We start from the raw sequence: 25,333 nt of genomic DNA on the forward strand, positions 1-25,333 counted from the left end.
TCGTTTATATCATACCTCTGATCGTTACAATTTTATTTGAACAGAATTATCCAAGTAGGCCCTCTTCTATTTGCAATATACATGCTGTTTCCACTGTAATGCCGATGATACTCCACTATATATTTCATCAATGCCACATGAAATCTCTAAATTATCCAAGTTGACGGACTGGTAAAGATATAAAATATTGGATAAACAGTAATTTTCTCCTATTAAATTCGGATAAGACAGGTATTTATTGTACCAGTAACCTGTACACAGAATCTTAAAAATACAATTTCCATCTAGAAGGATGTACTGTTACTTCATCTTTTACAGTCAAAGACCTGGGTGTATATTAGACAGCAACTTGTCTTTCAATAATCATTTCAAATATTACAAAAAAGCCTTCTTCCACCTCAGAAACATCACTAAGTTACGGAACATGTCATCTGTTTCTGATGCAGAAAAGTTCATGCATTCATGACCTCTAGACTGGATAACTGTAATGCATTACTAGGTTGTTGTTCTGCATCCTCAATAAACCAGTTCTTACCATGTCAAGAAAATATGATATAACCCCAACTGTATCATCTCTTCACTGGTTATCTATTAAGTTCCATTTCCATAAGTAAGTGTTGCTACTGACCTATAGCAGCTTATTTTCCATTTGTTTTTCTGTCTCTGGATGCCCATGCCCTAAAGAGTACGCCAGCTCCAGTTTGGATCCAGCCTCTTACAAAGATTTCAGGTGACCCAACACCTGTGAAGAGATGACACCAAACCTTGCGAGCACTTCAGACGATGCCAACTCTGAATCAACATGTACCAATTTTCTATGTATTATAATCATTATGATCACAACTTGTAATAATTGCTTTAATGAGATCATTGTTTATGCCTAAATTAATTCGTGATATTGGCTAAGTGCATAATTTGTGTTATCTTAGATCTGTACATTTCTGATGGACATTACTTTGACATTCACCTCTGATAGCAGATAACTTTAAATTGTAACGCAGAAACATGCATTATTCTATAAAGCTGCTTTGAAATTATATGGATTGCAAAAAGCGCTATACAAATAATTGTGAATTGAATTGAATACAAGGATACCTGACAGCAGTTGGCTGATCAGTAATAGGCTGGATCAAAGTGTTTGTTTAGCCATTCTTGACCAGACTTTAAAAGAGCAGAAATTTTGGTGGCAAAGCGAAAGGAATGACACAAACTGGTGTTCAAAAATATTTAGTGGTTTGACTAAATTTCTTCAGAGGAAACAACGTGACAAAAATGCAATACTTATAATCCAGTTATGGCTTAGGCATAATGTATGCCTATATAATTCACTCTTCAAATTCTTTGAAAATTCACCTTGGAATCTCATGTATTTACAGAATGGTGAACAGTGTATTGGAACATTCTCAGCAGAGATGCTTCATTAGACAAACAGAAAAACTTCCTCTTTCCTTGTTTTTACAGTTCTATTTTTTTTTATTTTCTTTTTTTTTAGCTAAGAATAATACTTTGTATTTGAATACCAAATAACACTGTGATGAAAGAACCACACAACAGCAAAATAACAGGAAAAAAACATCTACAAACATACTTTGTTGCACCCAGACAGTGACTGACAGAGATGTAAAAAAAAAACAGGCTATTCATGAAAACACACAGACAAGTTATACAGAAAAAGAGAAACAAAATGTCAACCTTACAATCATTTCCCAAAGGAAAGTATGCCGCGTTGAGCGTGAAGTGGAAGTAAGCCAGGATGTTCGTCATTCACTAATCAATATTTTTCCTGGCACCAGCGTTATCTGTACAAGACCGCGCTCATCGGCGTAATTCAGACATGAGCTAACACAGAGCCTCATCAGCTCTCACGAAAGCTTCCAATTCCCCCGACGCAAGCAGCAATCTAGTCCTTCCTGTTCACCCCAACTGACCCGTAAGAATTCAGCATTACAACCTTCGTCCCGACACTTAAAACATTCCCTGCAGCATTCTCAAAAGTCACACATTCATTTACACATACACTTACAATGAAATGAATATAAAACCTACAGTGCATAATTAATATTGATAAATAGTTTTCTCTATGAACAGTTCAACGTTTGGAGGTGCTTGAGGCCACAGTGAATGGAGGAGGAGAGGTCTTCACTTGAATAGTTTCAGAGAAGAACCTGCAACAGCCAGTGATTCCAGCTCTAGGAAATATATAATCTATATAAATAATGACAATTTCATAAGCAATACAAAACACTTTTAAAAAGTCTTGGATAAACCTTCTCAATCGAGCTGGGCAAGTGCTATCAGTCATATGGGGAAAGAGGAGTGATTTCTTGCAGTTTTATGATTCCTTCTTTTATGATTTTGCCAGGTAATGCAGATGGGTTTGCAAATGCTCAACACAGAGAAAGTAGACAGCCATAGGGGGTGCTTAGCATTCTGGGGGATGTTTTCTTTTCCCTTTGTCTGTAAATCTTTCAAAGTGCTACGACTCCCAGTCATTCAAACTTCAGTGACATATCCTTTGCAATAGTCCATATCCTGCCTCCTGACATGAGGAGCTCCAAGTAGTTTGACTCTTGCCCCGGTTGTCTATCAGCTGACACCCTGATGGCAGACAGGTGCATTGCCGAGCAGAAGACGCACTTTTCCCCGCAGGAAGTTGATGTGGACCTGAAACAGCTCTGAGATTGAGGATACTTTCTGTGTCTCCTGGTCTTCTCCACCGCTGGTTGAAGGTACATATTCCTGAGAGACAAACAGAAATTAGTTAAAGCATAATTAAGCGTATCCAATCACAGCACATTGAACATTTCAGAAGGAGGGGCTTCATTGAAACCAATGGAGCTACGATCAACTTAGGCTTACGATGCTTTTGGAAAACGCTACCCAGAGCGTTACAGACAGACAGGGAAGAGAGGTTCTGCAACAATATCAAATATGAACATGAAAACCTATTCTAGTTGATCAAAAAAACTAAATCTGGACCTTGTAAAAGGGCATAATAGGTCCTCTTTAAATGGAAGCCCAAAAATTATTAACTGGAAATAAATAAAAACTAAAACTAAAATAAAAATGAATCCTAAAATAGCCATAAAAAAGAAAAAGAAAAGAATAAATAGCGAAATGACTAAAAATTAAACTACAATTAGCATGAAAACTTTACTTTATCTACAAACTACAATTATTAATAAAACTATAATAAAATTAAAATAAAAACTAAATAACACTGACTCAAAGATTCTGTGAAAGTTTTACATTTTAGACACAAATCAGTAAAAAAACACAAAAGGTACATGTAATTTTCTGCTAGGATATTTTCCGTTAAGTTTATGGGCACTTTTTTAACCCTAAAACACAACACAATAAAATGAGTAATTTAAAATTAGCAAAAAAAAAAAAACTGAAAAATCAATACGGAAAATTCCTTCATGTATCTACATGGGACCCAATTTTTATACAAACTTTTTAAAGTGTAGTCCCATAGTCGCTGCTTGTTTTTATGTAACACTATGACACAATCAGAGTGACGAACATGCTCTCTTCCTGAAGCTGACATAAGTTTGTAGTACACTGCACTTGATTAGCATAACATCCATTTTCCTGTTCCCGTAGCCTGAGTAGTAGAGCATGACGCTAGCAATGCCAAGGTCATGGGGTCTGATTCCCAGGCCACAGACAAGCTGATGTAATGTAGATGTAAAGTATGCATATTGAATCAAATGTATATCTTAAATGGGAAAAAAGCATTTGCCAATTGCAAATTCATTTCTAAATGTATTACCCTAACTGTTACATTAACGAATGTAATTTCTGCATTCCAAAACGTACACAACCATTTAAATGTTTGGAGTTAGTAACATTTTTGTTTTGTTGTTTTGAAAGAAATGAATATTTTTATTCAGCAAGGACACAGTAATTTGATCAAAAGTTGCAAAAGATTTCTGTGACCAAATCAATGGTCAATTTGATCGAATAAATGCAGCTTTGGAGAGCAGAAGAGACTCAAGAGGCCTGTGTAACTCACCGGTATGCTGAGACTTCGCAGCACTTGTCTGATGCTGACAATGTTTCTAATACTGGCATCTATGTGGGACTGTATCAAGTCAGTCTGATTAAATGCCTGTAATGAGCTGATGGCCTCGTTCAGCACGTGTAAGCCTGACTGGACCTCCTGAGCTTGCTCCTCTATCTGAAGAGATTCATAAAGGAATATTAAAACTAAATGTAGAGTGTTAAACATGTTATTTATTAAGTTAAGGTACTGATTTTGGAAATGACTATATTATAATACAATCTTCACAACAGGAACATGTAGCTTCATGTAACTTACATCCATCGCATCCCAGACATCAAAATCAACTCTGGTCAGAGGAACAGTGAAGTTTGTTGCAATGCTGTAATCATCCTTACAAGCTCTCTGCGATAACAAGAACATTCACATAGTGAGAATTCTTAGCTTGACATTGTGTCTGCAAAAATGTTTGCCTGATGCATGCGTAAGATTAAAATTGCACAGATGGAACGCAAGAAAGTGTCCAATGTGAACACCTTGAAATTCCAATGAAATGTGTTTATTAGATCACAGCTTTAGCCATCATGTGCATGTCTCTCACCATAGCAGCTTCTGCATCCCATGCTTCCTTAATGTAATGGTCGAGGACACGTAGGTCGCAGATGGGGCGTAATGGGGAGGACAGGCCTGGACAGGTCCACTCCAGCACCATCAGCAGTAAGGCAAAGAGTCCTGATACACACAGACAGATGAAGATGAAGATCAGTTCAAAACTAATTCAAACTTTGGATGAGATTAAAAAACGAACAGCACTTTTACACTTATCCTATCTAGCAACTACAGCAGTCAAGCCAGGACAAACATATTCCAGGGGTGTGTTTCCCAAAAGCATCGTTAGTGGCAATACTAATGATATATATATGGTTGCAAGTTCTTTCGTTACCAACACAGTTGAATGATTTGGCATTTCCCAAAACCATAGTTCCAACGAACAGTTTTGCAAACATACGTGGTTGGAAATACAGATCTGGAGCTGTGGTTAGAAGCATCGTTTCTTGTTAAAATTACATGTGGAACATCATACTCTTGGACGCAGTAAGAAAGTTAACGTTCGCCTACATTCTATATCTTTCATCCCATTTAAATATATACACATTTTAATTTATATATTTCAGTGTTTCAGCAATCAGCGTTGTTTTTGAGGAGTGCACATATGATGTTGAGGGAACCAGTGATGAAATCAAACATCAAATAATTCAAAAACAGTGAAGTGGTCCTTAGCAAGTTACAACAACATTTCAGAAAAACTGTATGGGAGTAAAGTGTACAGCAAATACTGTACACTGTACTTTTGTTTAAAAATAAAGAGTTTTCTGTTGTTTATGTAAATACAAAAAGGCAGGAAGTGTAATTATTGTGAATAAAACAGTAATGATATTTAAGGATTAATAAATACAAATAAATCTCTGAATTATAATTATTGAACAAATACTGGTTTAATTTATAATTTAGTTTAATTAAAGTTTAATTATGGTTTAAATGTAATTACATATAGATTTAATGGTAAAACTTTATTTTACTGTGCCGTAGTTACACGTTACTACATGTACTTACTATAGTAATATGAGTAAATTATGCATAACTACAAGTAACTAACCCTAAACCAAACCAAACCTGTAACTGTAACTCTGTAGTAAGTATATGTAGTTAATTAATAGTACTCAGTACTTATTTTAGTAATTACAATGTAACTACAGCCCTAAAATAAAGTGTAACCAATTTGATTTACTTCATTTATTATTATTATATTACTTTAATTAGTTTAATTATGGTTTAAATTTAATAACATATAGATTCTATATAATATCAATCTGAGATTATCAAATAACATTGGGTGTGCATACTCACTATATACAATACATAACACCAATTAGTTTAGTGTAGGCATATACCTCCATTGCTGTGTAAATACAGTGTTATTTATTGTTTGTAATTTACTGACATTTACTGCATTACATTACATCAAAGCAACTAACAACTGAGGAAAAACACAAATGTAAAGTAAACAAGAATACTATCATGCTGATATTCCTATGTAATTTGTCTACTGAGTCTGTGTTAAATGCTTGCACTATATTTTCCTGTGGAGGTTATATTGCTCCATTGCTTTGCTGAAATACAATTGGCAATAAACCTGACTTGGTTTTGTCTTAATAACACTAAAGCAAACATGCTATAAGCGCATAATACCAAGACTTGCCACAAGGGGTAGCACCACTACTGTTCTGGATTTGCCTATTTTAGCGTTTTTGCTCCCCCTGCTGGTAATTTTATATTCTGCAGATTGAATTTGTTTTATTCAGTTTCCGGGGTTCAAAAAGAACAACGCGCACAGCACATGGTAGCGAACGTTTAATTTGCCGTGTCAGTCCATCCGATTTACAACGCTTAAGGAGGCACTGCCTTTTAACACATTTATTCAGTAAATCAAAATGAAGACTCCGGTCTCAAGACTGTTTATTGAGTGGATGTGTTTAGCTTGCTGGGTACGAAGCCAGTACAGTAAAACGTCTCGGTTACGTATGTAACCCTCGTTCCCTGAAGGAGGGAACGGAGACGTACGTCAGTAGTGACCGACGAATTGGGATATCGCTAGAGAGCCCCTATCAGCTTCGAGAGAACTAAAACAAGCCAATGGAATTGGCGTGCGATATTTGCATAATGCGCACCTCCCCTAACAGGTGGATATAAAAAGGGGGCAGATGCAATCGCACTCTGTTTTTCGCTGAGGAGACAACCGGTGTCCGCACTGCAGCGAGGGTACAGAAACTGTGGCGACGGGACGTACGTCTCCGTTCCCTCCTTCAGGGAACGAGGGTTACATACGTAACCGAGACGTTCCCTTTCAGTCGGTCACGTTCGACGTACGTCAGTAGTGACCGACGAATTGGGATCCCAACTAAAACGCCACAGTTACGAAACCCCTTCCAGTGCCCAGCGCAGGCTCTAGCCGCCCGTCGCACCAAGGGGACGGAGAAGGGGCGAGCTTACGCCGGGAAGTCTACTGCTGTTCCGATATACCCACTAAGTAAACTAGACTACACTGGGGAAGCGAACCCGTAAGGAACGCTGCGGAACCACTACCTACCCAGAGGGGAAGGAATTTACATGGAAAACATATGGACTGGCCCGCAGGGCAGAACGCATATGAGTCCCTGGGATGGCTCCACCTGAGTAGGGGGAGACTCATCTGACAGGAGAAAGCAGAAGCTCTGCTAAGGGAAAGACACGGGCTCACCGTAGGGAGTAACCGTGGACAATACACATATGGAATCACTCACGTAGAGGGATTGCAGCATATGGAACCCAACCAACAGACAACATCGAAGATGGATGTTGGTCTGGCATCAGACACTCCGCAATGCCCGAGCCGAAGGTGGAGGTGGAGGAACTCGACAGGGTTCACCGAACGGGGAACAAGACTGGAGTCAACAGATGCACATATCCTGCCCAGGGGGCGGGAGTGGCATTGCAAGCCGACACGAGCACAGGTTCAACGCGTCTACCGGCTGGTGGAAGCGAGTACACGGGAAGAACCAGCTTACACGTAAGCTAAAAACCCTAGCAAACGTGTTGGGTGTCGCCCAGCCCACAGCTCTACAATCTGTCAGCGAGGCGCCATGAGCCAGCGCCCAGGAAGAGGCCACTCAGGTGGAGTGGGCTCTCAACCCGAACGGGCAAGGCACACCCTGGGAACATAAGCCAGGGCGATGGCATCCACTAACCAGTGGGCCATCCTCTGCTTGGAGACAGCCTTTCCCTTCTGCTGGTCTCCGTAACAGACAAAGAGCTGATCTGAGGTCCTAAGCTTCAAGTTCTATCCACGTAAACACGCAGGGCTTGAACTGGAAAAAGCGAAGCTAGGGCTGGGTCTGCCTCCTCCGAAGGCAGCGCTTGCAGGTTCACTACCTGATCTCTGAAGGGAGTGGTAGGAACCTTGGGCACATATCCAGGCCGGGGTCTCAGGAAGACGTGAGAATCCCCAGGCCCAAATTCCAGGCATGATTCGTCGACCGAAAATGCGTGCAGGTCCCCTACCCTCTTAACATGAGGCCAATGCAACCAGGAGGACGGTCTAAGAGACAGTACTTTTAACTCGATTAATTGCAAAGGCTCAAGGGATGACGCCGAAGTTAGCTAAGAACTAAGGTGAGATCCCTAGAGGGTAAGGAGGGTGGGCAAGGAGGAATCAGTCCCCTCGCCCCCCTCAGGAACCTGATGGTCAGACCGTGTTTCCCCAGGGCTTGCCATCAACTGCATGGAGATGTGCAGCGAAGCGGCAACATACACCTTGAGGGTGGAGGGAGACAGCCTTCGCTCCAAGCCCTCTTGCAGGAAGGAAAGCACAGATCTGACCGAGCATGATCGGGGGTCCTCTCGTCTTGCGAGAGGAGCACCATTCAACGAATAGGTTCGACTTCAACGCATAGAGGCTCCTCGTGAAGGAGCTCTAGCGGAAGTGATGGTGTCTACGACCGCCTGCGGGAGATCACCCAGAACCTCCGCATCCCGTCCAGGGACCACACGTGGAGGTTCCACAGGTCGGGACGCGGGTGCCATAGGAAGCCCCATCTCTGAGTCAGGAGGTCCTTCCTCAGAGGAATCGGCCAAGGAGGGGCTGTCGTGAGGAGCATTAGGTCCGAAACCCGGGTCCGAGTGACCAATATGGAGCCACTAACAAGACCTGCTCCTCATCCTCCCTGACCTAGCACAGGAGCTGTGCGAGAAGGCTCACTGGGGGAAAACGCATATTGCGTAGGCCCCGGGGCCAGCTGAGTGCCAGGGTATCCGTGCCGAGCGACTCGCCGGTCAGGGAAAACCACTGGCCGAGGGCAGTTCCTGGGGAGGCAACAGGACTACCTGGGCCTCGCCGAAGTAGTGCCAGATCAGCTGGACCGCCTGGGGATGGAGCCGCCACTTGCCCGCAAGTGGAGGCTGCCGTAAGAGCTCGTAGGCTGCACGGTTAAGCACACCTGGGACATGAGTGGCCTGAAGCGACCTCAGATGCTTCTGACTCCATAGCAAGAGATGGCAGGCGAGTTGCGATATGCGACGGGAGCGTAGACCAGCCTGATGGTTGATGTACGCAACGGCCGCCGTGCTTGTCCGAGCGGACCAGTACATGCTTGTCTGACAGCAGCTCCTTGAAGCGGCCCAGTGCAAGACATACTGCTAGCAACTCGAGGCAATTGATATGCCAATGCAGTCGAGGCCCCGTCCAAGACCCGAACCGCATGCCCGTTGTACATGGCCCCCCATCCGGTGGTAGAGGCATCTGTGTGGACCACAGCGTCCAAGGGGTACTCCCGCCCGCAGGAACAAAGGGTCCGACCACCGGATGAGGGTAGGGCGGCAGCTCCGTGTCACGAGGACACTGAGCGTGCTGCGCTGCCATGGCCATCTCGGGACCCAGTCGCGGAGCCGGTGTTGAAGCGGCCTCATATGGAGCAACCTGAGCGGCGAAACGCGGCTGCAGATGCCACATGCCCCAGGAGCCTCTGAAGTCTTTCAGTGGGGCCGCCATCCTGCGCTTGAGCGAACTCAGGCAGTTCAACACCGACTGGACGCGCTCCTCAGAGAGGCGCACAATCCAGGCGACCGAGTCTAGCTCGAGACTGAGAAAAGAGATCCTCTGCCCGGGGGCGAGTTTGCTCTTGTCCCAGCTGACCCAAAGACCCAACAGGCTGAGGTGAGCTAAACCATCTCCCTGTGTACGCACAACTGCTTCGCGCGCTGGCCAGGAACAACCAGTCGTCGAGGCAGTCGAGAATGCGAACGCCCTGTTCCTTGAGGGGAACAATGGCCACCTCCGCAACCGTGTAAGGCGTGGAGCGACAGGGCCAGCCCGAAGGGTAGGAGTTTGTACTGACATGCTCGACCCGAGCGCAGAATCGAGACATGAAAGTATGCATCCTTCAGGTCGAATGCTGCAAACCAAACCCCGGGACGGACGCACTCGAAATGCGCTTCTGCATGAGCACCTTAAACGGCAGCCTGAAGGTACCGGTTCAAGACGCGCAGATCCAGGATTGGCCATAGCCCACCGCCCTTTAGGGTACAATGAAGTAGGGTTGAACCTGACTTCAAATCGGCTGGAGGGACCGGCTCGATTGTATCCCTCGCCAGGAGGACAGCAATCTCCACTCGGAGAACAGGTGCAATGTCCAACGACACCTAAGTGAAGTGGACACCCCTGGACGCCGGAGGACACCGGGCGAAATGAATCGCATAGCCGAGTCTGATAGTACGCATGAGCCAGCGGAACGGGCTGGGGGCACTAACCAGGCCTCCAGACACCGAGCCAGCAGAACCAAACGCACCACAGACGTACCGGGGGTGGGGCAGCGAACCAGAGTACGGGGACCCGACTCGGGCAGTGTGGTAGCGGCCCAGAGTGTGATCAGACTCTGCGAGGTAGCAGTGCGTATGGGAGACGGCACACGGGGCGCGGCCTGCACCAACACACTGACACCTGCTGGCGAGGTGAGAGGGGGCTGGGAGTAGCAACGCGGGGTGCTGCACATCGCCAGCCACACTCTTGGGACGCAGAGGATCGGAAAACAGTTCTTAGTGGGTACCGCTGAACTCCGGAGAGCCAGCGGCGGAACAGACCAATTCTCCACCCGGCCCTCCTCCGGGGAGAAAGAACCGTTTACGTCAGCTCCAGGTCGCCATATCTCCAGGACCGTCTCCCGCTAGTCAGGTGACTGCGGGTTGAGCGGGCTGGGTTCAAGGCCAGTTTGTGAGATGAGCGCATCGAGAAAGCACACTTTGACGATGGCACATCCCAGCAAGACTCGCCAGGGGTGTTTCTGGACCACCATGGTGGACATTGTCTGGCCAGGGGCCTGCGCTTTGATTTGCATCCTGCGTAGCTCAACCCCGACTCAGAACTACCCACATGCAATGAGTGCTTTGACCTACTGCAGACTTGCCAGGGGCCAAGACTCATGCAGGGCAGAGGTGGTGTGCCCGTAGCACTGCCACCCCACCCTAGGGGGTAGTGAGAGAAAAAACTTGTAGTGCAGATTATGACCCTCTTGGCGTTCCATATTAACGCCAAAAAAGGCCACAAACTGCCAAGTTTTTTCATGCACATCCGGGCTAAGCCAGGGCGCGGCAAGGCGAGTACGCGTCGCACGACACCCCCAGGGGCCCGGGAAAGCATGGTTGCCAAGTCTGAATCCGATTCGGCATGAGCACGCCACAACCGTGGGACGCTCAGCCTCATCTTCATGTTCAGAGCCCAACAATACTCTCTCCAATGTAGCAGTCGACATCTGATCCTCTGCTGGAGCCCTGACTAAGATGTTAGGTCCTCCATATTTATTTTAAGGAGGACCAGCAACACATGCAGAAGCTACCAGCCATGTTGGACAGTGAACGTGGCCGCCCAACTGGACGACACACGGCACCCTGGGCACCGACGTGGCCATGTATCTAAACATGATCCACCCACGAACATAGTCACAACATGTTTGCGATGCACTAGAGGAGTGGGGGCCCACGGAGAATGAGTCGGCGGGTATTGCCCCACTGTGATCCTCTGGTCACCCAGGCTTATTAACCAAAGTAGCACTTTTCTGATTCAGAAAAATAACTAGATCGGGGAATAAGTGAGGGGACTCCACCTCATTAAAGGCAGCCGAGTCTCGACCGTGCATCTAGAGCGCCAGACAGCGCGCAGGGTTGCCGTGGCAACGCGCGCTGTCAGCCGGCAATTCGACGGCACACGGCGCGCTGAGCGCTCAAGCCCTTACGAGAAAGGCGAGCAAACAACGCGCCGACGTGGACATATTTCCATAAGAAAATATGACCACCCACAAACACAGTCTCAGCACGCTAAGCAGACATGAGAGAAAGTGATCGTGGCCGTCAGAGAGGATAGGAAACGACCGCCTCCAGAAACGCACAGACAGAATGACATCTTGAAAAAGACGCAGTGTCTGTCTGTGAAGCTCTTTTAGAAGGGGAAACTTCAGCTCTTTTGTGTCGAGACACACAGGGAGCGTCACGACGTGTTTAGAAAAACACAGGAGGAACCAGACCAAATCGCAGACCAACCAGTGGAATTACAGCGGAACGCTGGGAAAACATTGGATGTTTCCACCCGGCTCACTCCAACTCGCGACCTCGCTGCAGGCGTCGTCACACCAACACAAGCGCCGAAACTTCTTCAGAGGCTTGAAGTTCAAACAGCCGCAGGACACCAGGTAGGCTCCGAAGCGAAAGACAGAGTGCGATTGCATCTGCCCCCTTTTTATATCCACCTGTTAGGGGAGGTGCGCATTATGCAAATATCGCACGCCAATTCCATTGGCTTGTTTTAGTTCTCTCGAAGCTGATAGGGGCTCTCTAGCGATATCCCAATTCGTCGGTCACTACTGACGTACGTCGAACGTGACCGACTGAAAGGGAAAGGCAAGCTTCATACAAGAGCTGTTACATGGAAGCTGGATTTCATCTGCTATTGTCATCTACAGCATAGAGGCTAACACGATAACTGCAGAGTATCCACATGGTAAAATCTATCAAGCTCATATTTCGGACCAGTCATGGAAGATGACAAAAGTCAGTCAGCTTCATCTCTATGTTCCATTACTTCCAGCAAGTCCATGGTCAGCATGGCAGCGACTAAAGCAAGAGCAAAGGCAGAAGCTGCACAGGCAAGAACCTCATTTGCAAAGAGGGAAATGGAAATTAAAATAGAGAAAGCTCGTCTTGAAGCAACATTAGACGCAATGGAAAAATAGAGAGATGCGAAACTGCAATGGCAGAAGCGGCAGAAGCTGTCGCAGATCTAGAGGAAAAAAAATACATCAAAATTCAACTATCCACCTTCCACAGCCAAGGCCTAGGCAACGTACTGAAGAGTATGTAAAACAACATAGTAAGCCCAGTGACACTGTACCGGAGAATTCAAATCCTGAATTACCCTAAAATTTAGAGGATGATATAGAGAAAAAGCCTTCTTCACCGGTGTATCATGTTCTGTCCTCTTGGAATGCCAGTCAATACAGTTGCAGTGAGAAAAGGCAGCAGTGTAAACCTCCATTCCCCCACTCTCCACATAGCTTCTCACACCATTTTAAGAGTCCAGCTGCTCCCATGCACCATCCTAGACGAGACACAAATCATCCTACTCATCACTCTAGTCAAGATGCAGCCACGTATGACTTAGCTAATTTTTTAGCCCGAAATCAGCTAGTGACATCTGGGCTTAACACATTTGATGACCGTCCTGAAAACTATCTGGCCTGGAAATCATCATTTCTCAATGCCATCAAGAACCTTGATCTTACAGCAGGTGAGGAATTTGATTTTTTGATTAGATGGCTGGGGAGAGATTCAGCAGATCATGCCTGTCACATTATATCTGTGAATGTAAGGAATTTACCAGCTGGTCTTGATCTCATATGGGAGAGGCTAGATATGATGCATCTCCAGAAACTATTGAAAAACCTCTCTTCACAAAAATAGAGACTTTTCCAAAAATATCAGCTAAAGACCATGATAAGCTCTGGGAATTAGGAGACTTGCTTTCAGAGACTGAAGCAGCTAAGAATGGCTGTGATCTACCTGGGCTCACTTATCTAGATACAGCAAGAGGAGTCAATCCTATTGTGCAAAAGTTGCCCTTTGGACTACAAGAAAAGTGGATGGTGCGGGGTTCACACTACAAGTACACTTATGGAGTTTCTCTCCCACCATTCTCCTTCTTTGTGGAATTTGTGTGTGCAGAAGTACAGCCAAGCTTCAATTTTTCTTTGCTTTCCATAAACCTTGGTGGAAAGATCAGGTATAATGAAAGCCACACCCATGTTCATAAACCTGTTTTGGTTCATAAAAAGGATGTGATGTCCTCCTCTAAACTTTCTCATAACAAGAGTCTCCAGAGAGGAACCAACAAGGTTGAGAAGCAATGTCCAATACATCATAAACCTCATCCTCTCAAGAAATGCAGAGGCTTCAGAGAAAAGCCATTAGAGAAACGAAAAAGGATATTAAGGGAGCTGTCCATTTGTTTTAGATGCTGCTCATCTAACAAATATGTGGCTAAGAATTGTGATGTGTCAATTAAATGTTCTGAATGTGAGAGTGACAAACACCTGGCTACACATATTGAGACTACAAGCTAGCTAAAGCTGCCAAATTGTTTTACAACTACTTACCCGCTGATGAGTTGATGTGTTTATTCAGAGGAAGTGTGCAGAAATGAGACTGGAGCCGCCTGGCAGAAGCCCCTCTCATGACGCGAATTCACATCTGTTGTGAAGTGAATTTCATGCGTGAATGAAGCGAGTAAACTCAAAATGTTCAAGCGTCCAACTACGCGTGAATAGCACAATTTATTTGTGCAACTCGCATTTGGTGTGAACGCCCCATTAGGCTACATCTATAATGAGTCAAGACGGTTCCGTATATATATGTGAGCAACAGAGTGCAGCGCATCAGGCAGTCTTCTCAGCCTGAACAATCAAGGTACGTTTCCTCTGAATGAGTCCTGCCGATCATGGCTCTCATTCTGTTTCATCTTCCAAGCTTGAGGCCACAACCTGGCTCACAGGACCTTCATTTTTGCACTATCCATCAGAGCAGCTCTCTGATCACCCAAACTCATACGATCTTATTGACCCAGAGGAAGATATTGAAGTTCGCCTAGAGGTTAAAGTCTTGTCTACCCACATTACAGTGAATCAGTTAGGTACCAAAAGATTTGAGCAATTCTCAGAATGGAGAACAGTCATCAGAGCTGTGGCACAGCTGCATCACATTGCTCATTGTTTCACTGGACCAAGTAACGATAGTCAGTGCACTGGTTGGCATTGGTGCTCAATGGGCTTATCTGTAAGCGATCTCCTGAAAGCAGAGGAAAATCATCATCAAGAGTGTACAACATGAAGTGTGTACAGATGAGCTGAAATGTATCACTTCTTCAAGTGAAATTCTGTCACATAGTCCATTTTTAAAGTTGAATCCAATCATCGAAAGCAATGGTTTGCTAAGAGTTGGTGGACGCATCAGACAAGCAGAGCTAGGAGATAAAGAAACAAATCCCCTCATTGTCCCGGCTCATCATCACTTCACAGTCCTACTGGTCAGACATTTCATGAATGTGTGCAGCATCAGGGCAGACATCTTATGGAGGGCACCATAAGATCTAATGGTTTTTGAATAATTGGGGCTGAACGGTGCATTAGCAGTATTATCCAGAGGTGTGTTACTTGCCGTAAACTAAGAGGCAAGATGGAGGAACAACAAATGGCCGACCTGCCAGCGGAAAGGCTGCAAATGGATCCACCCTTTTCCTTTGTGGGTTTAGATGTTTTTGGGCCATGGGAGGTGATCTCACACCGCAAAAGGAGTGGCCAAGCAAATAGCAAGAGGTGGGCAGTGTTGTTCACTTGCATGTGTACCAGAGGAGTTCACATAGAGGTGATTGAGTCGATGACTTCCTCAAGTCTTATTAATGCTCTCAGAAGATTCTTTTCTATTAGAGATCCTGCCAAGCATTTGCGCTCCAACTGTGGGACGAATTTCAGTCTCCACAGATCCTGAATTCCCCTTCATCCTAACACCATCTATGCTTCTGACACAAAAGGTCGGTAATCTCCTAACTCCACAAGAAGATTTCAGCATGAAAGACATGCTCCTATGTCAATGGAAACAGGTTCAGACATTAGCAGAAACATTCTGGAATAGGTGGAGGAAGGAGAATCTCTTCAGAACACCTCAGAACCGTCACAAGTGGTTTCACAAACATCAAAGAATGTGACATTGTGCTGCTCAAAGACAAACAAGTCAAAAGAAATGAGTGGCCGATGGGTATAATTGTGAAGGCTGTTCCCAGTGTTTCCTAGGTAAAAGTTGCACATGAACGCCCTCTCATGTCGAAACCTGAATGCGATAAGATCGTAATCATGACTTCAGAAGTGGGAATTATCAAATTCAGCATTATTCTGCATTCACGTCACCTAGTATTTACCGGAACCTCGAGATGACAACATGTGGGAGCTTTCAGAAACTCCCAGCTTACAAGCTGTAATTCCGAGCTTTATGAGATCGTGAATGCTCTTTACAAGCTAGAATCTCGTAACTACAGGAATTACGAGGCTGCGTGAATGCACCTTTAGTCACAAAACGGCTTCACTGAGTGCTGACGAGGCACATGGTCAGGGGCGTAAATCATTGTTTAAGTAGTAAGACAATACAAACGCAAACGGGTGTTTTAAGTTTAGAAACATTTTGAGTCACCCCTCCCTTGCCTCACAGTGGTTTGGTCTATCGCGCACGTCACACTTGTGTGTGTACAAGTCAGGTGGAGCCGGTGGGAGAAACAGTTCTTTAGATAATAACGTTAGTTGAGGACCTCCAGTAAGTAGGCTGCCAAGGCTATTTTATTAAAAAATATCGGATAAAGTGATTATTTTAGAGTAATTATTCATAACAATAACAACAAAAAAAATTATGATAACTGATGATTTTTTCTGAGTCCGCTATGTTAGCGATTATAATGTACCTAGCTTGTTGGATACCAAGTCACCCACATCAACAAAAACTAACATTGTGATAAGCATAAGTGTGAACTGTAGTGAGGTTAATAGATTTACTGTTGTGTGTTTTGCTCAATGTGTATTCATCATATTTTGGTGACTTAGTTGTAAACTACTTCAAAAATATTCCAATAAATAAATGGTTTTGAAGAAGAATATTTTGGTCTATTTAGTCAGTTTTTTCATTGAACCAAAGAGAAACATTGAGCATAATGGCAGAGTCTCCATGCTACACTAATAATAGTAGCAAGGTTTTCTTCTGTGTAACGTTACATGTCCTTTATAAGTAAAATTTTGGCTGTATTATTTGTGTCCCCTTCAAAAATTGCGCTTGAGAAATTTTATGTTTATTGTCCCCCCAACTGTCGGATGAAATTTACGCCCCCTGCGCATGGTGTGTAAAAATTGCCAATGCTCTGCTGATTCCATAGCTGAAGAGTTTCAAACTTCCACTGGCATTAATATCAGCACAAAAACGGTGTGGCGGGAGCTTCATGGAATGGGTTTCCATGGCTGAGTAGCTCCACCACCAAGTACAATGCCAAGCATCAGATGAAGTGGTGTAAAACATGCTGCCACTGGACTCTGGAGCAGTGGAAACATGTTTGGTGGAGTGAGGAATCTTGCTTCTCAGTTTGGCAGTCTGGGTTTTGCGGATACCAGGAGAATGTTACCTGCCTGCATTGTGCCAACTGTAAAGATTGGTGGAGGAGGGATAAAGATATGGGGCTTTTTTCAGGAGTTTGTCTACGCCCCTAACTTCCAGTGAAGGAAAACTTAATGCTTTATCATACCAAGACATTTTAGACAATGCTATGCTTCCAACTTTTTGGGAACGGTTTGGAGAAGGCCCTTTTCTATTCCAGCATGACTGTGCCCCAGAGCACAAAGAAAGGTCCATAAAGACATGATTAGATGAGGTTGGTGTGGAAGAACATGACCTCAACCCTATCGAACTTCTTTGGGATGAACTGGAACAGAGTTTATGAGTCAGGCCTTCTCATTCAACATCAGTGCCTCACAATTGCTGTACTGGATGAGCACAGAAACACTCCAAAATCTTGTGAAAAGCCTTCCCAGAAGAGTGGAAGCTGTTATACCTGCAAAGGGGGACCAACTCCATATTAATGTCAATGTATTTAGAATGTGCTGTTACAACACTGTTGGTGTAATGGTCAAGTGTCCCAATACTTTTGTCCATATATAAAGTACTTCTGCTCCTCTGGCACCTGAACTAGACATCTAGCCAATGGAAATGGATGAACACAGAAAACTGGACTCAACCACCCAATCTGTAGATTCCAGCATTCATTCACGCGGCCCTCCACTACAATGAACACTTTTAAGAAGTCATAATTTTCCGTGAAATTTTCAGGATGTGCATGCAGTGAATAGCCATCCGTTTTTATTCTCTGTAAATAAATATATCACTGTAAAAAATATTTATTAGCTTGTTTTCCCAGTCAAGTTAAGACAGTCAAGAGACCAGTAACCAACATTATGACCTGGAAAAGACGTCAAGATTTAAACATCTGAAAAAATAAAGAATAAAAATTAATTAAAAAAAGACAACACCCACACAATGCTTGATTCTTCTGTCTATCTGGAATAAAGAGACAGATTACACAGAAAGAGTGTTTGTGTATGTCTAGTCTGCAACTTTTAATCCTCTATCACATGCGTCTCAGACTGTGTGAAACCTAACGTCTGAGTCAAAGCAAAAATGAAATGATAAAAATACATATTTGCAGTAGCAACAAATTGTAATTCTAATCTTTTCCTATTGTTTCCTCTCTTTATTTTGCTGAGCTGAAGCCATGAGGTTCGACATTGCTTGTGTACTTTTAGGGCAGATAAGCACTGAGTAAATAAGTATTCATCCTATGTAGCTAGTCATGTGATTGAACAGCATTTGTTTATTACTGGAACATTCTGAATGCACTCTTTCAGCTTTAGAAGACTATGACGCAATAGAACTCTTATCAAAGCAGATGTACCCTCTGGAAATTCTCTGATCTTGAGCACACGAAGCACTCCAGGTTGGGACCAAATTTAGAGCAGAATGTCAATGATGAGAATTTTCTTTAGACTTTGAGACAAGAAGAGCAGAAGTGAGTTTCACTGTTGGCCTCAGCTTGACAAATCACTTTACTGTTGATCTTGGCAGAGAATGGTGTCTTGTCACGGAGGCAACAGAGGTTCTGTTGACACCATGACCTATCAAAAAACCAAAAACTGCTACAGAAACATTCTGGATGCTACAGAATGCACGTCCACCATGTAATCAGCTAATCCCTAACAGCTTTTCCTAGAACTAGGCCTATACTGTCTGACCAAGTCTCCAGTCACATAATTTAATTAAACATAGCGACTTCTGTGGCCTCCCACACCTAAACATGTGAATATTATCTCTGTAAACAGTGCTTTATTTCTTTTAGGGAGCCACCATCTCCATCTCTCATTCAGCTATAGTGACCCCGCTACAATGAGGTCACTTAGAGACCACCATGCAAGGATTCTGTTGCATGCCCCCATAGTCACATTATAAAAGTGTTTTTGAAAGAAGTCTCATGTTCAACAAGGTATTTATTTGATCAAAAAAATATAGTAAAACCATATCGCATTAAAATCGTAATATATTTTAAAATGTAATTTATTCATGTGATGGAAAAGCTATGGAATAATTTTCAGCATCATTACTCCAGTCTTCACATAATCGTCACATATTCCTTCAGAAATCATTCTAATATGCTGATTTATTTATTTATTTATTACAATGTAAAAGTTACTGTCACTTTTGAGCAATTTAATGCATTCCTAATCTTACTTACAATTATCGATCTAGATACTTATCAAAAAGAGTATAATCGATATACTAGAGAATAGTCACTTCAAGAGAAGGAATGAAGTTGATCATATTTGAATTACAACAATTAAGCCATGAAAAGACATGTTTATTGGACCTTCGATTCAAACAGTCAGAGTCAATATAGGATGATTTTAAGAGAACCAATCTCAAAGTCACTCAGTGGAGAATGTGTTAACTCTCCATATTCTTGCACAAACGCATACACTTGGCCATATATACACCTGACTGAATGGCTAAGGGATAGCAACACAAAGAGGGCGAGAGATTATCCCATGGCTTACTCTCCAGCAGAGGGAACAGCCAACAACACTGAGTGCTAAGGACTTGAAGTTAGGATCTTAGCCAATGTTAAAGGTAACAGGGAAAGTGCCAACACTAAATGCCAACTAGAGTCTATTTTTTGCCTTGCAAGAGAGAGCACTGTCAAAGTGGCAAGTTTTACCCTTGGTAAAACCAAAGACCTTGACCTAAAGGCAGCAACACACCAAGCCGACGGTCGGCGGTCTGGCAGTTTTTGTTCGTCGGCCGACTAAGTTTTGTCAGTGTGTTCTGCACCGTCGGCTGAAGTTGGTCCTCATCGGCTTTTTTTCGGACGATTCGAAATGTTGAATCAGCGTCAGAGCTCGTCGGCCCATCAGGCCATCTGAACATTCTGATTGGCTGTTCGGATACTGCCACCTGCTGGTTCGGAAAGACATTTCATCTCACGCAGGCGCAGAACGGACGTGCTACTTGGCCGTCGGCTGTCTAGCGATGGTTTGGTGTGTCAGGCCAACTTTGGACACAGACGCTGCTGATGTGAGCCAACCCCACAGTCTACTTTCGTTGCCACTAGTTAATCGACGTCAGCTTGGTGTGTTTCGATCTTAAGAATATCAGCTAGAATTTTTATCATATACATTGACTGTATGAACACAAATCCACTACATCATTAAAAGAATAATATTTCATAAAAGTGGACTTCGGCTATGGAAATTCATTGATGTTTTAGCACACAAAAGAGCTAACAGAAAAGATTCTTACAATAAAATATATTTTTTTGTACATTGTGATAAGTTTCTCTTCTTGTGTTCCATTTGTGAACATGCTTAATCTTTTTTTCTGCAAAGTCACTCTCATTTTTTCAGAAGAGAATTTGCTAGTCTATTGTCAGCTTTTGATGATGCAGCAGTTTTACACAGAGTGAGTCAGCTCTCATGTAATGTAAAGTTCATGCTTATAAAGATGCCAGGTCATGCATGGGAAATTCCAACACAAATTGATTACAAGTAAGAAATACTGAGAGCTCAAAATAATCTCCATAACTTCCTTAATGAATAATAGGCTACATTTCTTTGTCTTACAATTAAAATGTGATTTCATTGATCACTATTGGTGAATCTGAGCTTTTGAATTAATTCAAAAATTCATAATTTTTTATTTTTGGTTTAGAAAAGAACAGTATTATAATTCCAGTGATGATTTGCTCCACCACACTGCACTTTTATTTACATGCTCACGCTGTTTCAAAGTAATACTAATGCTAGTAAAAAAGATTATTTGTTGCCTTTTGTCCTGTGTATGGATAAACAGTAAACAGTTAACGTAATGCTTAAATTAAATTGAATTTAACGCGACAAAATAACAATTTTCCACTTGTTGCTAAGCCCACATGTTTAGACAGTAACAATCAATTTTAGAATTAAGCGTAAGGATCTTACCTGAACAGTGAAACATTCGCAAAGCAACTTGGCATTTTTCAAACACATGATTAAAAACGACAAATATCGCGCAAAGACAGCTCAACTAGTGGCACAAAAGACATGAATATACTGGAGCACAGACGCATCCAGCCCTGCGCGCTGCTTCCAAGTACTCTGTGAGACGCACACGCGATCAAATACAATGACACCGTCTCTTCCCAGGAGGCACGTACTCAGATCAGTTGGGCTCTGCATCACCCAATTGGCAAGCTTTCTATGAATGTAAAATCCCCCTCACTCCACAAAAGCGACACCGCGATTAAGCAGAAAAGGTGGAACGCTCTCATTAATGTCCAGTAAGAGGTGGAGAATGGACCTGTCATCCACGAGACAGCTACAAAATGTAGAAGCAGGTGGGAAAAAAGGCTGAGGTCGTTTAATTTACTCACTGGTTATCTGCATCTCAGAATAGTCCTCACAGGATCCTCACCGTTTTGTCCATAGCTCCGTCTATAGCCCATTAATTGCAACCAAAGCTTTTTAAGGTTTTGTCAGCACTCATCGGTTCCGTAATGCTAAGCTATTTATTTATTTTCAATCCATGACTTTGAAAATAAAAATTAAATATAGTCTCGTGATAGTTATCAGATCAACTTCCTGTTTTGGAAGGGATTAGTCTTTCATTGTTACTCACATAATAAACGTTTTAAAGTAGTCGACAAAAGTAAATAGTGTACTAAACAGGGCTTCCTGTCAATGCAATTTCTACAATGATCTTTTAACTGCATTTTCCACTTGGAATACTTCCAGGTAAGGTGAAATAAAACAACACTCACAATTATGTATCCCCTTCTGCTTTTTAGATGGTACTTTTGTTCAGGGTCCAGGGAGGCAGTTCTACATTTTCACTTAGCAGATCTTCACATTTATAAGAAGTAGGTCCTGTCCACATATGGCGTTTAAATAAAGATATAGATAATAGGTTGTATGTTAGTGGTAAACTTGGAAATTTCAAGCCAATAAGGTGGAGAGTCAAACAAATGACTTAAACTTTGGATTTTGCAACTATCCAAGATAATCAGGGGGACTATTTTCACAGATGTTAAAAAGTCAAAAATTGACAGAAAAAAAAAGTTATAGATTAAAATTCATAGATTAAAGTATATATATATTAGCAGTCACTTACCTCACTTGTGGGACAATTCTTCCAGCATCCCTCCACCACATCAACTCCAACCTTAAATTTATATTAATTAAGTACAAGGAGAATTTATACACCCCCTCCATCACTCTCCAGGATTAGGCTTTGGGAACATTTGTATCAATAAAATCTGTGTGCTGATCAAGCCAACCTAATTTGCAGACCAAATTGTGAATTTCTGTAAGCTGTTTCAGATTTGGAGCGCTTTGACGGCAATAAATATTAAACTTCAGATGTGTTTAGTAGTTGGCACAGAACAGAGTAATCCAGGAAGATATGAGTCTATCCAGGAAAGCATACACTGGGAATACAAAGAGTGTACACAGTTCAAAGCTCCTGATTTTATCCTCAGGGATCAATAAAGTTTATATATATATCTCTAAAATGGGCATTCAGAAAAGAATCTCTATGTATTTTGTATAAGGCTCAAAGGTTAGTTATGTGGCTTTTTGCCAGTTTACTTACAGCCAAAAATAGGTTATGTAAAGTTATGAAAGTTCCCTTTTAGTGCCTCAATAGTTTAATTGTTTACTTTTATCTCACTTTCAAACAGGTCTGTTTGAAGGGTGACAGGACAGGACAGAGGTTGTTTGGGCAGCAGTTGTACAATGTATATATTCCAAGTAGGAAGGCCTGCTTCTCTCAGATCTAAGGATAATCAATATGAGAATCTCTCTCTTTTTGATGAAATCCGACAGCTTTCTGACCAGCATAGAAGACTGACAGGGAAGAGAAGAAATTGTTGAATAAAGTCGTAATTTTTGGTTTTGTTTTTGCTCACAAAAAGTATTTTCATTGCTTCATAACATTAAGGTTGAATCACTGCAGTAACATGGACTATTTTAACAATGTCTTTACTACCTTCATCTTGGCCTTGAAATTGTTTATGACGTTGCTGTCTATCGGGAGGTCAGAAAGCTGTCGGATTTCATCAAAAATTTGTGTTCCGAAGATGAACGAAGGTCTTACGGGTTTAGAATGACATGATGGCGAGTAATTATGATAATTAAAAATAATTAATGACAGAAATTTCATTTTTTTTTGGGTGAACTAACCCTTTAAAGGGGGGTCTAATGCTATTTCACGCATTCTGACTTATTTACACTGTTAAAGAGTTGGATTCTCATGCTAAACATGGCTTCAAAAAAAACGAGTTGGATGTATGACCGAGTATTTCTGTGCCAAATACAATCCTTCAGAGTTCGTACAAGTTTCGTAAAGTTTTTTCCGAGTATGGCCCTGTATTACGTAATAAAGGGTGGAATTCCTTGCTTGGCTGTTTTCGGAAAGACTCGGTACAGCGGATGTGTCTTTTATAAATCTGATCAAACTAAAGAGTCATCGGAGATATGAAGGATGCTTAACTACTCTATAGGTAGGCTACTCAAAATTAACATGAGATTGGCTGAAATTGTGTGAGTTATGTAGCATTTAACATTGACAGCCCTAATATATATATATATATATATATAAATATATTATATAGTAATATGTAATATATTATATAGTAACATTTTAACCAAAAAATATTCTATTCCTTGCTGTTGCACTGTACACTGCGAATTCTGAAAATTGAAATTGTCCAACATGAAATTGTCCAGCCATGACTTCTTGTTTCACAGTATAATTATGAGTAAATACAAAGGACAAATTCCCTTAATCATTCATCACAATTCAATCAATCCAAAAACAAACTCCAGCATATTCAGTAGACAATACTCGAACTTCAAGGTTCTAAGGTCAGATGAAAAAAAAAAAAAAAAAAAAGAGCTTTTTGGCAGAAAAAAGGATAAAAGGACCCCATGTCCACGGTTAAATACTGTTAGATCTTTGAAATTGTGCGCCTATTTTTCTCCGAGAGGTCCTTGACATCTTGTTCAGATACATGGCATCAAAACCTGAATGCCTCTGCTAGAAATCTTGATGATGGGCCGTGGTTGGATCTTCCATCAAGACAATGATCCAAAACAAACATCAAAATCAACACAAAAATGGGAACACAAACACAAACTGAACACAAAATGAAGCTTGCCATGGCCATCCCAGTTCCCTGACCTGAACCCTACAGAAGATGAGTGGAGTAAACTGAAGAGAAGAAGTTTTTTTTACTGACAAAACAGTGCTGACCAGCAGAGTGGACACCCCTGAAGGTGTTCTGTAATATCTGGCACCATATTAGCAGCAGATCATTCAAGTGTTGTGAGGTGGAGCAGCCTTGGATCAAACTTGTTGGTACATCCCACAGAGGCTCAATTTGTCTGGGGAATTTGGAGACCAGAGCTACACCTTGAAGTTTCCAACATGTTCCTCAAACCATTCCTGAACTGTGCACTGTGGCACGGTGCATTATCCGGCTGAAAGAGGCCACATCCACCAGGGAGCACCACTGTCTGGTGCCATCACTTCCCCAGGTAAACCGTGCACACTACGCGATGTGGACCAGATGACCTTCTTCCACTGATCCAAGGTCCAGTTCTGATACTCGCATGTGCTTTTGATAGTGAACAGGGGTATGTATTCCTTCCATAATCATCATTATAATGGCAACTTCTGGCTTGGACCAGATGGGATAGTTTTTGTTGCCCTTGTGCATCATTGAGCCTTGGGCGCCCAACACCCTGTCACTGGTTTGTGGTTTGTCCCGCAGATCAGATATTCCTGCCCTTTTCTCCTGCATCACATTATGATAACTGATTGTTTTCTTACTTGTTAGATGACGATCAACAATATACACACACAGATTGTTTAGATAGATAGATAGATAGATAGATAGATAGATAGATAGATAGATAGATAGATAGATAGATAGATAGATAGCATATCGTAGTCTATTCAGAAAAGCATTAGAGTCATTGTGTTAGCTGTCATGGCTCTGCAGTTCACAAAACTGTAAAAACAATCTGGATATCGCTGTATAATATTTCCTCTGTTTTAGTAAACAGCACAATAATAAAGTGTTTG

General features: G+C 42.5%; 1 protein-coding gene across 2 annotated transcripts; it reads right to left on the reverse strand.

Annotated features, from left to right (window-relative positions):
• Positions 1–1,217: 1,217 nt before the first annotated feature.
• Positions 1,218–21,692, reverse strand: epoa (erythropoietin a). 2 transcript variants are annotated; one of them, XM_067400484.1, is made up of 5 exons: positions 21,621–21,692; positions 4,608–4,738; positions 4,325–4,411; positions 4,019–4,183; positions 1,218–2,739 (listed from the first exon to the last, which is right to left on the reverse strand). In XM_067400484.1, the coding sequence occupies exons 1-5, from the start codon at positions 21,631–21,633 to the stop codon at positions 2,587–2,589; spliced, it is 549 nt and encodes a 182-aa protein (XP_067256585.1). In that variant the 5' UTR covers positions 21,634–21,692; the 3' UTR covers positions 1,218–2,586. The 2 variants fall into 2 exon arrangements, with proteins under 2 accessions (XP_067256585.1, XP_067256584.1); XM_067400483.1 differs by lacking the exon at positions 21,621–21,692 and adding an exon at positions 21,190–21,547.
• Between the last annotated feature and the right edge of the window lie 3,641 nt (positions 21,693–25,333).

Source organism: Chanodichthys erythropterus, chromosome 11, assembly GCF_024489055.1.
Source record: "Chanodichthys erythropterus isolate Z2021 chromosome 11, ASM2448905v1, whole genome shotgun sequence".
NCBI lineage: Eukaryota > Metazoa > Chordata > Actinopteri > Cypriniformes > Xenocyprididae > Chanodichthys > Chanodichthys erythropterus.